The sequence below is a fragment of the Haliotis asinina genome, chromosome 3 (genome assembly GCF_037392515.1).
Source record: "Haliotis asinina isolate JCU_RB_2024 chromosome 3, JCU_Hal_asi_v2, whole genome shotgun sequence".
Taxonomy (NCBI): Eukaryota; Metazoa; Mollusca; class Gastropoda; order Lepetellida; family Haliotidae; genus Haliotis; species Haliotis asinina.
The window spans coordinates 21,439,208-21,457,769 of record NC_090282.1 but is presented as its reverse complement, the minus strand read 5'-3'; the positions used below and the strand labels follow the sequence as shown (position 1 = coordinate 21,457,769).

The 18,562-nt window shown below is 36.8% G+C and overlaps 1 protein-coding gene across 1 annotated transcript in view; it reads left to right on the top strand.

Annotated features, from left to right (window-relative positions):
* Positions 1-699: 699 nt before the first annotated feature.
* The window catches only part of LOC137276653 (coiled-coil domain-containing protein 60-like), a 38,101-nt gene continuing 20,238 nt past the window's right edge, over positions 700-18,562 (top strand). The window contains exons 1-6 of the mRNA XM_067808268.1: positions 700-970; positions 1,698-2,002; positions 3,356-3,436; positions 9,800-9,873; positions 16,407-16,476; positions 17,763-17,899. Coding sequence (XP_067664369.1) covers positions 1,727-2,002; positions 3,356-3,436; positions 9,800-9,873; positions 16,407-16,476; positions 17,763-17,899 — 638 coding nt within the window. The 5' untranslated portion in view covers positions 700-970; positions 1,698-1,726. The remainder of the gene's footprint in view (positions 971-1,697; positions 2,003-3,355; positions 3,437-9,799; positions 9,874-16,406; positions 16,477-17,762; positions 17,900-18,562) is intronic.

Genomic DNA, 18,562 nt, shown 5'->3' with positions numbered 1-18,562 from the left:
TATTTGTTAGATACAACGCAGTATCAGATGCGTTATATTGGAAGCTTTCGCTGATGTACCGATAGCGGAATTTACTTTCAAAGCGGGTAGGGTTATGAATAAACGAGACCCGTGAAGATCCGGGTTATAACTAATCTTCTGTAACCCATGCTTGTCGTAAGAGTTGGGCGACTGACCGGAAATATCAGTGCGGCGTAAAACTAAAGTCACTCACTTACTATGAATAAACGAACAGTTAAAGTAACATATATCAAAAGCCAACAATATCGACTGAGAAGTGAATTACACGTTTACAATTATGGCACAAAGATATGATTCGTGAAATTTAACACCTGAGGTAACTCGATCATCGAGGTACATTAAATGCATGTATAGGCTCACTGCGGTTAACATAGAAAGTCGCCGGGAACACCCGATGTATTCCGAATGAAATGTAAATGTTTTCTGCACTATCAATTAATTTCATAAACAGGAATTATCATTATCGTATGTGTATATGATAGTTTAAACACATGCTGGTATAACCAAGCAGAATAGTAAAGATATGAGCATGTCTGAGCTACAACTCGACTCGCCGTCAGCAAAGATCAGTCTGCCGTGTTCCGATTGTAGTTATTAGTTGACAGTATCCAAGCAACAGGGGCAGTCTATTATTGACTCTCAACAGGAAGGGCCTACCGGGCTATTTTTGCTCGTGTGTTTTACTGTGTTACGGTTGGTGGTTTCGCAGTGAGGGGGACATGAGGTGGTTACTTTTGGCAATCATTCCGACACATTCGATCACAGAATACTGATGACATGTTGACGGGCCACGTGCCCAGAATGCTTAAACTACAAGTTCATTTCAGAAGCACAGATTTAACCTACCTTGCTAGTAGCGAAGTGGAGACGGAATCTTCAGTGTACACATTTACGAAAAGGAGGTGGATTTCAGCCATGCATTATTAGGAAATAACTTACAGTTACCAAAGTAAGTAAAAGCTGATATTCATGAACATTTGACAATTGGTGAAAAAACACATGTTGAGTTAGTACAGAAATGACACCAGGTTTGTTGTTTATATGTTAAACATTTTTTAGATTATGAATATGGAATTTTTGAGGGCATGACATAACGTGGAAGTCTGAGAGAGTTATTCTAAATAAAATCATCATTTTAAACTTGTGGCCTATGTCAGCCAAGGTGGAGGTAGGGATTATTTCTTAAATCAAACCATGGTCGACATGCTTTATAACCAGTAAATGTTAATGATCTGACATGGTGATGTGTATTTATATTTTCTTCTATTTATGTTGTTGTAATATTGTTTCTTCAGAGCAAAATATTCATATTTATATATCAAAGAGACCCATTCATTAAATTTTGCAATAAACAAGAAAAGGCATGAGAATTGTCCTCATTGTTATTGTGGCAGGGGCGATGAGCTTCATGAATTAATTTGTTGTATTAAAGTATTCATTTCTATAAGGAGTAGACTTTTGACAAATATCTTTATTTTTTGCTACTCAAAGTTTGATTGATTGATTGATTGATTGATTGATTGATTGATTGATTGATTGATTGATTGATTGATTGATTGATTGATTGATTTATTTATTTATTTATTTATTTATTTATTTATTTATTTATTTATTTATTTATTTATTTATTCATTTATTTATTTCAGTTCATTAAATACTGATTTCCAATTTGCCAGGTTGATCAAGAGTGTATCACAATCCAGCCATGCCTTCTAGAGACCCTCAGGGGTATGTTGCCCTTCTTCCTCTGCCAATCCCATCTCAACGGGGGGTGAAAATACAAGCCCGAAGTGCCACTGTCTTCAATCCAACTGTTCCATCACGAGATGAAGTTAGACGTTCGAATTACAAACGTCGACTTCAGCAGTTGACATCTCAGGGATTTAAATCTGTGTCCCATAAACCCTATCAAGGAATCGGAGACCCATTTTATCTGGAAGAACAACGACTCATTCTGCATTCACTGGGACAGTGGGATGGGGTAGGTATTCCAACATTTAATGCTCCAGTTTTAAGTTATGTTTATGTGCATGTTCACAATTTTATTAGAGTACAACATATTGTTCATATGCTACTAACTGACTCTTCTGCTGACATGTTCATTCTAATAAATCATGAATTTAAACGTGAATGTTAAACATAATTTCCCACATAGACTACAGGTGTTTGATCATGTATGTATCCTGATTTGGTAAAAATATCCAGGTTTATGGAAACAATGCAGCTTTGTAGATATATGAAATTGTGTCACACTTTATACAAACCAATTATGATGACTGAACATGGCTTTAAAGTGTATAAAGTATTGCTTCTGGCCCCTGCCTACATCATTTTTGACCACACATCTTTTCTATTATGGGATGGCTTAACCAGGCGCAGGTAAATCAGAGTGGCTTTCCTCAAAGGAAGTTATAACCCATCCATTTGCGTGTGTGCGTGCAGATTATTCTACTGCACTTTTATGAATTGCTGCAAGAAAGGCATTTCAGTACAGGGGAAAATGTTTGCAAAGTTTTTTCATATCATGCCAAAAATGATTGCAACGGGGTTCAACAGTTAACTCTACAAGTTCTTTGTGGATCTGGACAGTGTTTGCCTAGTTTGTAACTGTCAAAATGTAACTTGCTGTAAGACGAAACTATATGTCTAATATCAGGAAGACACAATACAAATGAGTAACTCAATCATTCTGCAGCAAAATTGATATCTATAAAATAGATAATAAAGTTCCATTCTTGTTTTATATTTGTTTTAATTTAAAAAAAAAAATGAATTCTGACAATCTTCCGACTCCAGAAACTTCTGTTTGTGATAAGTGGGAGTTAAATAGATCAGCAGTGAGACTGGTTAACTGTTTGATGTTATAAGAAAGTTGTTTAACGCTGTATTGGGAGGGGGTGGTGGGGTAGCCTAGTGGTTAAAGCGGTTGCTCGCCACGCCGAAGACCTGGGTTTGATTCCGCACATGGGTACAATATGTGAAGCCCATTTTCTGGTGTCCCCCGCCGTGATATTGCTGGAACATTGCTAAAAAGCGGTGTTAAACTAAACTCACTCACTCATTGTACTGGGCAGTACTCCAGCTATACAGCGATGATCAGTAAACAATCAAGTGTGGACTAGACCGTCCAGTGATCAACATTAACATCATGAATACAGTGACGTGTCAACCAAGTCACCGACCCTGACCATCCGATCCTGTTAGTTGCTTATTATGACAAGCATGGGTTGCTGAAGACCAGTCCTAACCTGGTTCTTCATGGATAGAAAGTGGTTGGTCACTTGCAACTGCTTGTTAACTGTTGTATTCTCACTGTCCCTTTATCCTTGCTCAGAATGAAGGAAGTGATGGGACCAGCAGCTCTGAGGATGAGGGTATGCAAGCAGCTCAATTGCCTAGTCCAAAGAAAACCATGGTAAGTTATATTTTGTTTGTTGAAACATCTGTTTTCTAAAAGTCTTGTGTGTTTTTCATTGTTGGGAATATCACAGACATTTCTGTGACTTTGTGTGTCATAGATTCGAACTGGTAATTGTTACACATACATAGTGGTGAACTGAATGTTTGTAAGTCTCAAAGTTTTTCAAATGTGGTTGAAATTGTGTGTTAACTCATATGACTTAATCACATATATCATGATTATACCTTTTTGCAACTTGTATTCCATGACTTTTTTTAAATTCACCTTTGGGTTAGTTCAAATACGATTTGAGGAGAGGTGAAATGAGAAAAGAAAAATTGAAATAGGTTTTTTTCTTATACAGCATCAAGGAGAATTGTAGTGTGCTAGTTACTGACACTACTCTAGTCAACATGAGCGGTAATGCCTTGTCTTATTAAAGTTCTGTGGTTATCAGGTTATTGATCAATGGCATACAGCTCATTATAAATGATATATCAGGGCCTGTCAAAACACTATCAGCACCTGACAGGGTCTTTGAGTCAGAATCAAAATAAATGTGCTTGTTTGATTAATACAGGGAAGGAAAATCTTGTAAAATCCCTGAAGAGAAATGTGAACTGAATAAAAAAATCCCTGTATCCCAAATATCTTTCCGCAATATTATAAGAAATACCCAGAGGGACTTGTATATGATATTGGTTTAAGTGGGGTGGGAGAGGAATTGGTACAATATTTCCTTCGATTGTATATCATTATTTCGATTGGTACACTTTCCAGGTTAATCTCATGAAGATCAGTTATTAACAAATATCTGAAAATGGTGACTTCTCAAAACATTAATAACAAGGGTGACCTGGCAAAATGTCTATGTGGCAGGATATCAGCATTGTGGACTTGGAATGTGAACTTTAGCAGGGTATGTCATTTCTGCAAATTTCAATACCATTTTTCTTTGACAACACTGAAAAATAAGACTTGAACAAGACTTACAATCTGAATTCCTGTTTGAATATCAGCACCTGGGATGTGTGCGTGGTTTTTGTTTTGATGGCATTGATATGAAATCTCAAAGTTTAGAGAAAGTTCCTAAAGCTTAAAAATGTGTGTGCTGGTGTGAGGAAAATAATTGGAATATTCTGCTGGTAGAATTACTGCAGCTGGTGTGACATTTTCATGGTGGAGAAATCATTTTACATCCATTATGTTCAATGGAAACTGTGACTTTGTTGCTCGTTGGATAATGACAAGAATAAAGAATCTGTATCTTTGAACTTAAAGGTCACATGCAGCCAAAATATAAAAACATAATTTAAACACAATTATCACTTATTCATGACATGTAATATATATTGCTGCTTGTAAAATAACAAATAAGCAAAATTATAAGCATAAAATCACAATTCAAAAGTGCAATATTTTGTACTTGGGCTTACTTCCCTCGAAAAGAAGCCCTCGGGAGACCGAGCCCAGTCACAGCGGGTGGGGGTGCACTCAAGTGTAACAACAGCATCGATTGGCTGGTTCATTTGCGGATACGCTGAGGGATCATTGTGTGTACAGAAAGATGATCTGTTTGATGGGCACAAGAAAGTAAGATTCTTTATGGATAACAACTTCTTTTATTGTACTTGATGTGTGGTTTCAGTATGGATTCAAATATCGTTGTCACAACAAAATCAAATACACTACAAGATGTTGTTATCCATAAAGAATGTATATAGAGATGTTGGGTTTTGTAAATACATGTTCTCTGAATTTGATCCAATAAAAAATCATCTCAGTAGAGATGGTGAAAATTGTCATTCATCAAACTACAAAGTAGGACTTGAAACTCACAAGAGTTTGCACCAGTTTCCATCAGATCCAGTCATCCAAGAAAAATGGATGTAGTTTGTTTGCAACCAATAGACATAAAAACATGTCATGTGTACAAGTGTCACCACTGCCTAATTACATAATGTGGCAGAGACAGGACTCGGGTGCACGAGTCATAAATCAATTTATTTTGTTTATGACGTATAAGCTGATAGGTGTTAAGTTCAAATTACATGTGGTCAATGATTGACTCTGTGTATTGCATATTGTCTTTAGCAGACAGGCAGGCAGACACATAGGTGTCAATGAACCAGACACTGAGCTTTCTCTGTGACAGAGGCTCCTTACTACAATCATCAAGTTTTTTTTATGCAACAAGTAGATTATTTACTTGTTTGTGTACACAACCAAGATTAGACTACTACTCACGACCTCATACTCCGGGCATGCATACTGTTTCCGCAAACCTATTCACTGCACATGTTTTATGGGCGCAGCGCAGCACAGCTGTTGAAACCACTTTTCACCCCAGCCCTGGGGGAAATATAGTGAATTGTTTTAACTCTGATTTCATGGGCTTTTTTTCATTGCGTTTTTTTTTCAACTTTATTGGTTGAATTGTCATTTTTGATGATTTGTTTTGGTAAGTGCATACCAAAAGGTATTGGAATCTGCAAAGTTGTGTTTTACATTGCATGTAACCTTTAATCATGGTACATGTTAAAACTGAGAGATTTCGATGTTCTCTCACTCATGAGGACTTGTAGTTAATGTGTTCAACGGTCATGCTGAAGTCCCAGGTTTGATTCCCCACAAGGGTACAATGCATGAAGCAAAGTTTGGTTCTTCTGCTGTGATAGTGCTAAAAGCTGCATGCAGACCAACTCAATCATTCACTAGGAAAAACAGAAGGTTCCCTAGCAACGTGTATACTAAAGAGATGGTCGGTTCAATTACGTGGCTAATTTCTTGGTCAAGGTGTGACAACAGTGTGGAAACTTGCTCAATGTACCATATGTTTGGTGAAATTAATCACTGCCTGCCATGGTAAAGCTTGAATATTTCAGACTCCAGTGTTCACCTAACAAAACACTCACAAGTATCACATATATGCAACACAAGCTAGGTTTTCCTTTTCCAACTTGCTCCTTGCCAAACTGGAGTGAGCGTAGTCCGTTTTATTACTTTGTCCAGATAAACGTGTCAGGTGCATGTTCAAAGAACACTTTTCACCCCAGTGACAAAACACAATGCAATTATAAAGTTCCCCTTCTGAATGGACTACCCCACTGAATGAATGAGGGACATATATTCCATTTCACTCATGATGAATGGACAAGCAAGGACATATGAGTGTTATTATGAAACCTCCTCCCTGCCACAAAGTACATATTCAGTGCTGGTAATAGGATTATGCATTTCGGCCAGCATAAATGTTTCTGACAGCCTTTCATATATACTAGCATGCATGGGTCTATGTCAGAGGATAAAAGCCTGCTAATGCAATCATGTTGTTGAGGCAAGACTTAGCCCTTGGCAACGTGGCAATATTATGATGTGGAACTGGAACTGACTGATCAGGCTTCAGAGGTTTACATTAAGCACTCAGAGTTAAGCTTGTTTAGTCATGTTGTGTTGTGTGGCGAGGGATGTTGTTGTTGTCAGATTGTGTTTTTGGAACAATCATCACTGATTTGTGACAGCAAACATAAACAGATGACAAGTGAAGATATTAATAGAATGCTGAAGGTAGCATAGTGGTTACAGCATTCACTTCTTCACAGTGATGAAGACCCGGGTTCAGTTCCCAACATGGGTACAATGTCAGGCGCATAGTCGGGAAAATACAGTCTAAGCACAATTGATGAAACATATTGAAAAAGGGAGACTATAGCATATTTAATAGTAAAACATTCTTCTGAACACGACATAAAGTTAACACAAAGATAAAGAACATAGCAAACTATGCATCCCATGAAAATCAACTGCAATCTATCTGATCAAACTCAAGCAGATACTGTCCAAATAAATATTGTAATTTACAGATACTGTAAATCACCCAGTATCAATACCCAGGGGGCCAGTCTTAATATTTGTCAATTCTGCCGAATCAGAAGAGACTGTAGATGGTTTAATTTAATTCTGAGTGCCTGTTTTAACAATTGGCAAGGAATCCGTACATGACTAAGATAATGTTATGTTATCAGAATGTGTTTGGGAACACTGAGTCACTATTGTCAAGTAAAACGAGAGTCAACTTGGGTTATTTAACAAGGTAACAAGCAATTGTAGGTGATCCTTTTGCAGATTTCTCACTCATTTATGCACATAACAAAAGATACAATACTTAAGGGGTAAAACACTTTCAAAGAATAGCTCATTGATGTTGCCTGTAGACTAAGCGATTTTGCACTGAAGTGTCAACCTGTTTTCAGACATAATTTATTGCACAGATTGAGCAGACAAAGAAATGTTTTATCTATAAAACATCTGCGAAACACATTAAAGTATATAGTTACATGCCTATACTGAAATACATGGCAAAATAGACAAACATATAGCCAGTAACAAAAATACATTTCGTTTGCTGGAGATGGTCCCTACAGCACACGGGACCTAGCGACTTGTTTTGGAGTTTTACACTCGACAAAGCTTCTTAGAAAAAACAACAACGCAAGACAAACTCGTATTTATTGGATGTATGCTGATAATATGCTTCATTCTAGATCGTTTTGGAGTAATACGCTCCACAAAACTTCGTATAAAAACAGCAACGCATGACAAAACATTTTTCTATTGGCGCCGGTGAAGTGCTTCATCCATGGTCGCATTATACACAGGGTATATGATTTATCCTCGATTCAGAAGGGGTATAGAGGGGAGTCGCATTGTACGCGGGAATACACAGTATTTCTATTGTGGATGCCTCAGTACTATACCAGAAACCAACCAGGAAACATGACAACAAGTTAAATGTAAATTTTTTTAACATCATCAAACACAAATGTTTTGTTTTCAAATTCAAGCACATGCTTTTTGTACTACGCTGTAGCTACACCACTGAATATGTAAAGCCATTTTCTGGGTTCTCCCACTGTGGTATTATTAGAATCTGAAAGTGGCATTACACTATACTTACTCTCTCACTAATATATGTCTACGTTTGGGCCTGTAGTATAGAAAAAGTATCCAAATATCTCAATATGTTCGGTCAACCAATATCCTTGTTGAGGAAGAAGTATATATACATTTTGCTTATGCAAAAGAATTGTACACTCAGTGATTATTGCAATGAATCCACATGTCTCAAATATCTCTCCATATCTGTACATGAAGTGCATAAGAAATAATAAAGAAAGAAAATATTCATAATAATGCATTAAATGAAGCTGCAAGGAAGTCTGTCAAATAAATTCATTCCCATCCCTTTTTATAACATTATGAAATAGCTTAGAATTCCTAAAATTTAGCATTTACATTAATACAATTTCACTGTAAAATGTGTTTCAATGGTCTTAAAGCAGAATAAACCATGAAGCCTATTGGTTAAAACCATTCACTCGTCATGTCAAAGACGGGTTTGGTTCCCTACATTGGTGCAGTGTGTAACGTCCATTTCTATTGCTGTTTAAGAAATGTTTATCATGTTTTTTAATTTTTTCCAACTAAACTCATCACTGGACACATACATAATTGAAAAAAAAGTGATAGGAGTGCATAAAGTGAACTCACAGGATATTTTTAAGAACCGGTGGGAAGCACCTTTGAAGATCTGGGTTAGAATTGACCTTCAGCAATTGTAAGAGGTGACCAATGGGATGGAATGATGTGATGTAAACACTCACTCACTCACTCACTCACTCACTCACTCACTCACTCACTCACTCACTCACTCACTCACTCACTCACTCACTCACTCACTCACTCACTCACTCACTCACTCACTCACTCACTCTGGTTAATATAGAATGGATCAGTTAGCACCACATGAATGAGTTATTTTGTGTCACATTTTGTTATGATAGTGCCATTTCTGGTTATTTGATACTTGGCTTCAGTCATATATGAGATGTAGGGAGCTGACCCTGGTTCTTCAAGATTCTGGTACCAGAGACCATATAATAGATTTTGTATGGTCTCTGCTGGTACCCAATGTTTTTATCTTTCAGACTGGGTCACTAAAGGAACATATAAACAGATAAAAATACAAAAATATCACCCGAAGGAAAAAATACAAACGGCTTAACACAAGCAATTGACCTGGTCTTTTGGTAAATACTGCCCAGGTTAAGGTTATTAACACAAGGGATGATCTGCCAGTGCCTTAGGCAGTGTATTGCTTTACAGTTAAGATGTTAGTGCTTACACTAATCCACAAGAAGCGTCTAGTGAGGAATTAACGAAATGCTGATCGGTATGAAAGACTGAGATTGTTATTGTACTAATATGATTATTATGTACTGAGTCATTGATAATTCTCTCATGTATTTTGCTATTTTACACCCATGTGTAATTTTCTCATGTAAAAAGGGTATTATTAAATAAATATTTTTTTTGCAGACTGCTGCCAAGTTTGTTCTTCGTAGGACACGAAAGGACCTAAATACACTTAAAAAAGAGGTTGAAAGTGGGAGGTAGGTGTCATGTTTCACAGCATTATCAATGTAATAACAAGGTTTCATAATAACCAGGCTCACCACGTGGTTAATGCTTACATCCCTCAATTATCTACAAAGGACATAACTCCTGTTACCATACCTTTTGTTCACTCAGCTAAACGTTGGTGGTTATATATGATAACCCTAACTGACTGCTGGATGTAATGTGGGGTTATATAGTTGATGTCTCATCCATCCATTCATCCTTCTGTCCATCAGTAATCATTTTGTGACCAGAGCAGAACTATGAAACAGTTCAATATTTTTCAACAAAACTTGGTAGATATATCAAACGAATCATGAAGTGGTGCCTTTTGCTGGCATTTATATGATTCATGGTTTCCATGGAAACAGTTTGGACTTTCAAATATGTTGGGGCTGGGGGATTTGTCATGCTCTGATGATTCTTGTTTCATAATTCAACATGGACCAAACAAATGTGGAAATGAATGGTCAACAATGACATATATGGTTTTGATACCATCCCTGTAACAGGCACTGATAGGCCTGCCATTGTGGAGGCACTGCAGGAGTGCAACAATGGTTTAATGAGTTCTATGATAAAGGGGTGATATAATGAAATCTGCATATCAACTTACTGGCACCAGACCATACATGCACTGGAATAGGTGTAGGGCTTAGGTCAGTTTGATTCCCATGTGGGGTTGCTGGTTTACAGCAGGTTTGAATATATGGTGTGGAAAAATGTATGGCTCATTCTTGCTATACATTGTAGAATAAGTCTGTTTATTAAGTAGCAAGTGGTCAGTTGACAATAGATTACTGGTAAGGGTTGGTAGTATAGCCCAGTGGATAAAGCTGAGATAAAGGCCTGGGTTTGATTCCCAACATGGAAAAAATCTGTGAACCTTAATCACAGTATCATACATCATAGTATTTCTTGAAAGTTGCAGATATGTGATTTTCAGTGATACACACGGGATTTGTTATCCCCCAGGGATACAGTCTACACCTTCTCCCCTTGTCCATTCGCAATCATCTTGTTCCTGGAGCAGAACTCAAAAACCATTCAATATCTTTCAAACAAAACTGGTGCATATATCAAACAGGACCTAAAGTGGTGCCTTTTGCTATTTGCAAATATTTGTCATTTTTTGTTTTCTTTCTTAGTATGCATAACTCTTACAAAGGTGTGACAGTAAATCGAAACAAAATGGCAGCCCAGCTCTCCTCAGCTCTAGTACTAGATCTGCACCTGATTGGATAGCGTCTACTATTATTCCCCCTCCTTTTAATGTGCAACTGTATTATCCAATCAGAGACTCGTTCTACTATTTGGTGCAGATCTGTAGCCTGAAATTTGTTTACTTCTGCCAATATGTCTTGACTTTGTACGAGAATGGACAGTAAAATTATTCAAAGCTCTAAATGGAAGTAAAATCTCTAGGTTAGTAATATGCAAGGTACTTTACAGAGGACAACCGAATAAAAATTGTGCAGTGTTTTCAATGGTCACAGCAATGGAAGCGTTTGTCAGACTGAAACTGAGCCGAGGAGAGCTGGGCTGCCATTTTGTTTTGATTTGCTGTCACACCTTTCTATAAGTTATGTATATAGGTCATACTCAGAGTCAAGCACCTGTGAATCAAACTACTAACTGACTAGTCTGTTTAGATATAGATAAATTAAACTGAATTATCTTAATTTATTAAGTCACTCAGACTTCATTCAGTGTGTTTCATATTTTATATCAATAAACGTTTGTTTTAAGTGCTCCAGTGAACTGTAATGAAAAAAACGTATGTAAGTAGTTGCTTTGATGTGAAAACAGAAAGTGAATCAGTGAAAGACACTTGTCAGTATCTTGGAGTCCTTTACCTGCATACTACAACCTGTCTGTTTGCACTACTGTAATGTAAGCCATACCTGCGTTGTGTTTACTTACACCATGGAAGTCTGATAAAGTATACAACTACAGTTGTGTTTAAATTATCATGGATTTGACCACCCTGGTAACTAACTTTCATAGGATCATCTAATAAATATTCAGTGTCACAGCCTAACAGACAAACAGACACCAAGGAGTACATTGTGATATCCCTTGACAAGAACATACTGTCTTGTCTTGTGTCACTACTGGACGTCCTTACTTGACAAATTATCATATGTCCTTTACAAGATCATGATATCTTTGATAAGATCATGATTATTCTTTACAAGATCATTATATCTTTGTTGAGATCGGATATCCAGGTCTCTTGTTAGATCATGATAAATTCTAACAAGATCATAATCTATCCTTGTTGAGATTAGATATCCAGGTCTCTTGTTAGATCATGATAAATTCTAACAAGATCATAATCTATCCTTGTTGAGATTAGATATCCAGGTCTCTTGTTAGATCATGATAAATTCTAACAAGATCATAATCTATCCTTGTTGAGATCACATATCCAGGTCTCTTGTTAGATCATGATAAATTCTAACAAGGTCATTATAAACTAAATGATGTCTTTCATAAGAACATTATATATTCACAATATATTCAAAAACTTTACATATATTTCACAAGAATAATGTTTCCTTGATGACATATCAGTTTATATCTTGGGCAAGATCATTATTTCATTGACAAGATCATTGTTTTATGTATAGCTTTTGACAAGATGATCATATTGGTAATGAGATCAGTTTAGAGGATTATATATCACTGACCAAGTGACACTATGTATCACAGTCAAGATCATATTCTCTATGGAATCATTATAGTGCGTGAGTGAGTGAGTGAGTTTAGTTTTATGCAGCACTCAGCAATATTCCAGCTATATGGCAGTTCAATATATGTGTCTATGAAAATTTATATTGTATATTCTTTTTTTATCCTCCACTGATGACCATTATAGCTAAAATTCATAGAATTATCATTAAAACGTCACCGCACGTTATCAGAAATGAGCAGGCCACTGTAACTTGATAATGCCCGCAAAATGCTTGACGATGGGCCATTATCAAGCCCGTTGATGGTGACGTCATAAGTAGCTCAGCCGTTGAATCACCTACGGCTCATTTGAACTTGGGGTCATTATTGACCATATATCTGGCATTCATCACATTCATCACATCTGCCTGTGCCAACCATAACAATTGTACCATTAATGCCAACATACAGCAATGAAAATATTGACTTGAAGTCTAACGTTGTTGATCACTGAAAACAATGGCGGCTCATAGTATGGGCAAAGGTCAAGGTCGAATGTCGTCACTCTCAATAGTGACGTCATCTATGTTGTTCTATGACGTGTCTGTATTTGTAAAATGTGTGTCAGTGACCTCCGTCGTTTGTTGTTGGCAATAAATGCTTCTAAACCAATGCGGATGTTTTTATTCTTATTTTATTAAAAAAATTCTATTCATTTTAGCTATAATAACGGTAACGCTATTTTTCAGGGCATTATCATTTGCAGGAGCCCTCGGTCTTTTTGGGCAGTTAATGAAAGACCTCAGGCTTCTGCAAATGATAATGCCCTGAAAAATAGCGTTACCCTTATATTATAAGTGTCAGTTGATCAGTAATTGCATCAGAAATCTGATTATGGATTCCTGATGGAGATACAACTGCTGCTGAGAATATATCCTACAATTATGCTTTCTTTTCACAACTTACTTTGTATCCTAGATAAAATGGCATTTCCTTTGTGAAGGTACACGTATATACATCATTACAGACAGTATGATTATGACAAGATGTGGCTTTTTCGAATCTTAATTTTCTTTAGAAATCGATTAGCACAGTATCTTACAAATATGAATGAAAATAAGCAAGTGGGCATAGTCTATCTTCATTGCTCTTTTAGTACAGCCTTGTGTATATTTTTTGGGATGATCTGTATTAGAATTTCAATTTTGGCAGCAGTATTCCATAGGCCTCAGTTTAACTGTGGCAGTACTTGCAGTGAGAACATTCTAAATACCAATCCGTAAGAGGAATGTTATAACTCCTCAAAAGGAGTTCTCGTTTTAAGTTGCCCTTATACTGGGGAAAGATTTTACTGCCTTTGCTACTTATGATCTGCTTAATCCACTTAAACATTTTATCTGTTAAACATTTTCGCCCTTGTTTATTCCTTGCTTTGTAAATAACTTTCTAATAAAGTAATCTCTTGTCAGTACCTTCAAGGAGACAATATATCTGTGTAATGCCTTGAACGAAAACTTGATTTGATGTAAATGGGTGCTTAAATCTGTAAATGCTCACACAGGATGAAGTTTCAAATGGCATTTCAGTGCATTGTTTTAGTACTCTTTGAAGTAGTAGAAACTGTGTTAATCCAGCAAGCAGTTCATGGCTGGAGATGTCTTATACTGATCAGAGTACCCCTTTAAACATCCTGGCAACATGCTGCATGTGTCTTCTGGAATCTGGTTGCACGGTGTTGATATATTGATTGACATGAGGGATTGTGTCAATTGTTACATAGGTTCTCATTAAGAGGGATCACACCAAAATACATCAGGTGCGGCCTGCAATAAACAAGTCATTAACACTGGCACACGTAGCAACTCACAATGTATTTATGTTAGGACATGGGACCACAGGCTTATGTTCTACCAGCAGTACAGAACATTGTACCACGACAATAGGGAATGCTGCTCAGGAATGGAGGTGACTGAAATGTTGTCCGAGGTTGTCCATTTGCTATGGGCCAGGGTTTTGATTTCTGTCATGACTTTGATGTCAACAACAGCCTGATTTAGACAACATGGGGCACTTTGTAATATTTGAAAAGAATATTATTATATTAATATATATTAGTATAATATTCATATTGACATTTACTTTCTTTCTTTTATCTACATTGTGCACATGACATGTACAAAGAAAAGAAGATGGCTCAGTGATCAGTACTGAGAGTTATTTTTATGTAAAAACCTAATGTTTGGGGTCTTTTTTATGTCAAATAATTAGTAGTATTGTTGTTCTTTGCCTGGAATATTTAGAACACCTCCAGGACCTATTTTGTTGAGCATCTGCCCAGAGAGAAGAAAGTTTTTGGTAAAATCAAATATCTTTATTCACTTGAGAAAGAGGAAAGTTTGTGGTTTGATCGCAAACAAATCATTCCCGAGGGAGTGGTGAAAACATTCACTGGTCAGCTCAGTTTGGTTAAGTATGTGACATTGTATGCCAATAGATTGTCTAGTTAAGACTTGATTAGATACAGGATGCTGTTGTATAGAAGGATTGTTGCTAAGTCTGGGTTGAACAACAAACCAACAAAGTTGCAGTCAACAGACAGTAAAAGAGGTCTATCATTGCCATAGTTCTGCAGTCTATTTCATGTAAGCTTATTTATATAACCACCTGGTATTTTCTTAACAATATTTTCCAGTGATGGGTGTAAAAGATTAAACAGCAGATATTGTTGAATACAATGCTTGTTGCAAACATGGCAAACACAGCCTGTACAGATCAAGACTTTGTTGACTGCAATGCAGTTATTCCAACGGAAGACCCAGATGACAAGGAATGGGAAAATGACATTTTGTCAAGTTTTACAGACAGATTTCTTTAAGTAGTATATCAATAAATGTATTTGTGATATGTGTACGTGTATCTGTCATGCACCAAAGCTTCGTACCAAATGCAGAAATGAAGTTGACCATCGATAGAACTTGGTTTTCCTTTATGTATGAGTTGCATGATCATTTTGCTTATGATAATCAGTTACCTATTTTTGATGACATCATAAATGGCAGTAAGGATTTGATTTAAAATCCATAGGCTACATACAAGCTTGCTTGTCTGAAGTACTCCATTAATTACATAGGTGTGCTTCTATTGATTAGCAATATTTCATGTTGGCAGGTAAAACTGATGAGATTTCTACTGAGATAATGAACATGCTGCTCATTGTTAGACAATCAATATACATTACCAGCCCTAATTACAGTCAGTGAACTACTGATTGCTGGTCTGGGATTTAGGCATACAATTATACCTTTCACAATTCATGACTGCCTCTGTGGCAGCTGACGGAACATAAGCTAGTAAGTGGAAAGTTGGTGGTTCAACCCTGGCCAGATTATACCTAATGAGGTTACAAGATGGTACTTTTTGTTGCCTTGCCCGGCACTGAACCATACTTGGAACACTGTGATATTTTCTGCAATATTGCTTAAAGTGCTGGGAAAGTATAGTTTACTCACTGATGGTCATCTCTAACTCAGTTGGATATGACTAATGTAAAACTACAGTACTGACCACATCAATATTGACAATACTTGTCAGTCTGTAAGTGCAAGATTCTCATCATACCTCACTTTACCTCCCCACAGTCATAATAAGACAAACCCCATAGAGGTAGCCATGCGATGCATATGTTTAAGATGGAACAGGTATTCATTTTGGATTACAGTTCATCTATTGATAGTGTCAACAGATGGCCCATATGTGTGTTGTCTCCCCAAGAGGCTGTGATTACGTATGTCAGTCATGTTTTATTTGAGTTCATGTTGACAATGATCATGTGACAATCTTCACCTTGCAGGAACATGATCCGGAATGTGAAGCTAGGTCATGGATTGTTTCAGCTCATCAAACATGAGAGGGAGACAAAAGTGAGTATTAGGAAACATCAAAACCACACAGAGTCATGTCAGTTATGTGACTCTGTGAAGATCTGGGTTAGTGGTGGATTTACTGATGCATGTATTGTCCAATTGTGAAGATTGGTGTCAATGACAGTAATCACTGGGTTGTCTGAACATGGTTCCTTTTGGAATTCCAGAGCACAGATAACTTTGTGGGCCATTGAGTTATATGCTTGCCTGTGTTCATCTCAGTTGGGTATCCTAATTTTCCTCTGAGTAGCTTTATACATTGTACTCACCTCACCCAGTATAATGGTATTTTGCCATTTCTGTTAGCGCATTTCTGTAGCACTTTGAGGAATATATTCATCCTGGAATGGCACTATATAAGAGGAGCATTATTATTAAATGTGAAAATATAATTAAGTTTAATTGTTAGTGTTTGTTATTTAGATTTGATCTATTGTATGAGAAACCAATTACGAAAGACTGCATGTTGCCAAGTTCATGTCCTTAAATAGAACCTCTCAATATGCCTCAGCTATTTTATCTATCCACTGGTAAACAAGCTAAGATTTGACATTTTTGTGTGTACGCATGTTAGATCACATTTATTGAGTATTTACAACAATTAAACCGTACTTGTACACAATAGACGTTATAACAATAAGAATTTAGTTTTCATTTAAATATTTGTGTAGTTTATGCAGATATGCAGCTTATCAGTGTATCTCTGGAATTCTAACTGTACTCTCTTGGGTCCAGTTTCTTGCACTTCTTCTATCACTTGCCCTGAGTGTCTTACAAGATGCTGTGTCTAAACAGAATATACATTACAGCATGCCAAATTTGTGTGGCGTTATGCATGCAAGGTTTTGTCTAAATAAGAAAGAATACCACAATTAAGCATTTATCCAGTATGTGAACAAATAGACAACAACAAGAGAGTTTTTCACCAAGAACTTGTTCATTGAGAAAATATTGTAAATATCGGGAGAATGGTATTTTAGTTTTTAATTTGAATTGCTAGTTGGTATGTTACAAATATAATCCCAGCAAATTGAAGGATTCTGGCAGGGGTAATAAGGAATGTTCCTTATATATTATCATGGTACAGTGAAAATAACAGAATGGATCTCAGCCAATTAGAAGCCAACATTCATCTCCTCACATGCTAACAGGATAATTTGAAAATGATAAGATGCGTCTCAGGAATTTCATGTCTAAGGTAGATATATAGATATGCATGTGACAAGCTCAGACACCTACATGTGACAATGTGAGACCAGCATGTTATTGTCTGCTCTTTCCAGAGTGCAGCTCTGTATGCTGAAAAGAGGAAGAAGGAAGAAGAGGCACGAAATGCGTGGCAGGCACCGAAGCGAGACAGCGACACTGACAGTGACAGTGAAGCAGATGAGGAGTTGGGGGAGGATGTTGATCTGACTGGGTAGGGTTACCAGGCATCAGCAAAGGAACATTTTCTGTTAACAAGTTTCTTTCATATCTATTTAGAATAAAGTTTAATTTTTTGGTGTTGAAAGAAACATCTCTCAGAATTTGTACAAGGGGCTGAATTATGCAATGACGATTTGAAATTATTATGTTTGTGTGTGTTGCTTTTGGTGACTCGTTATTACACAAATGTTGTGTGAAGCACATGCATGCATGTTCCACAGCTGCACATTCTGCAGGCTTTGTGTTGGCAGCAATCTCACAGAATCTAATAATTACAGAAGTTTTTGCAAAAAAAACCAAAAAAAATCCACAATTGAAACCTTTCCTACTCAGTCTGCACCACTGCAGCACAGTAACATTCTGTCAGCGAAGTTTCTGTGTACACTACACTATTTATGGGCTCAGTCCAATTTGGCATATGGGGAAGTGGGGTTACACCTAGTGGTTAACACATTTGCTCCACTACACAGCTACAATGTGTGAAACCCAGTGTCACCCACCATGATATTGCTGGAATATTGATAAAATCGGCATATAATCCAGGTCACTCACACACACTGACAAGCATTTTAGCATTGGTAACTTGGGATTGGTTCTGCTACAGATTCCCCATGTAGAATTGTGATTTCTTCAAACACAACTGTCAAACATAAGT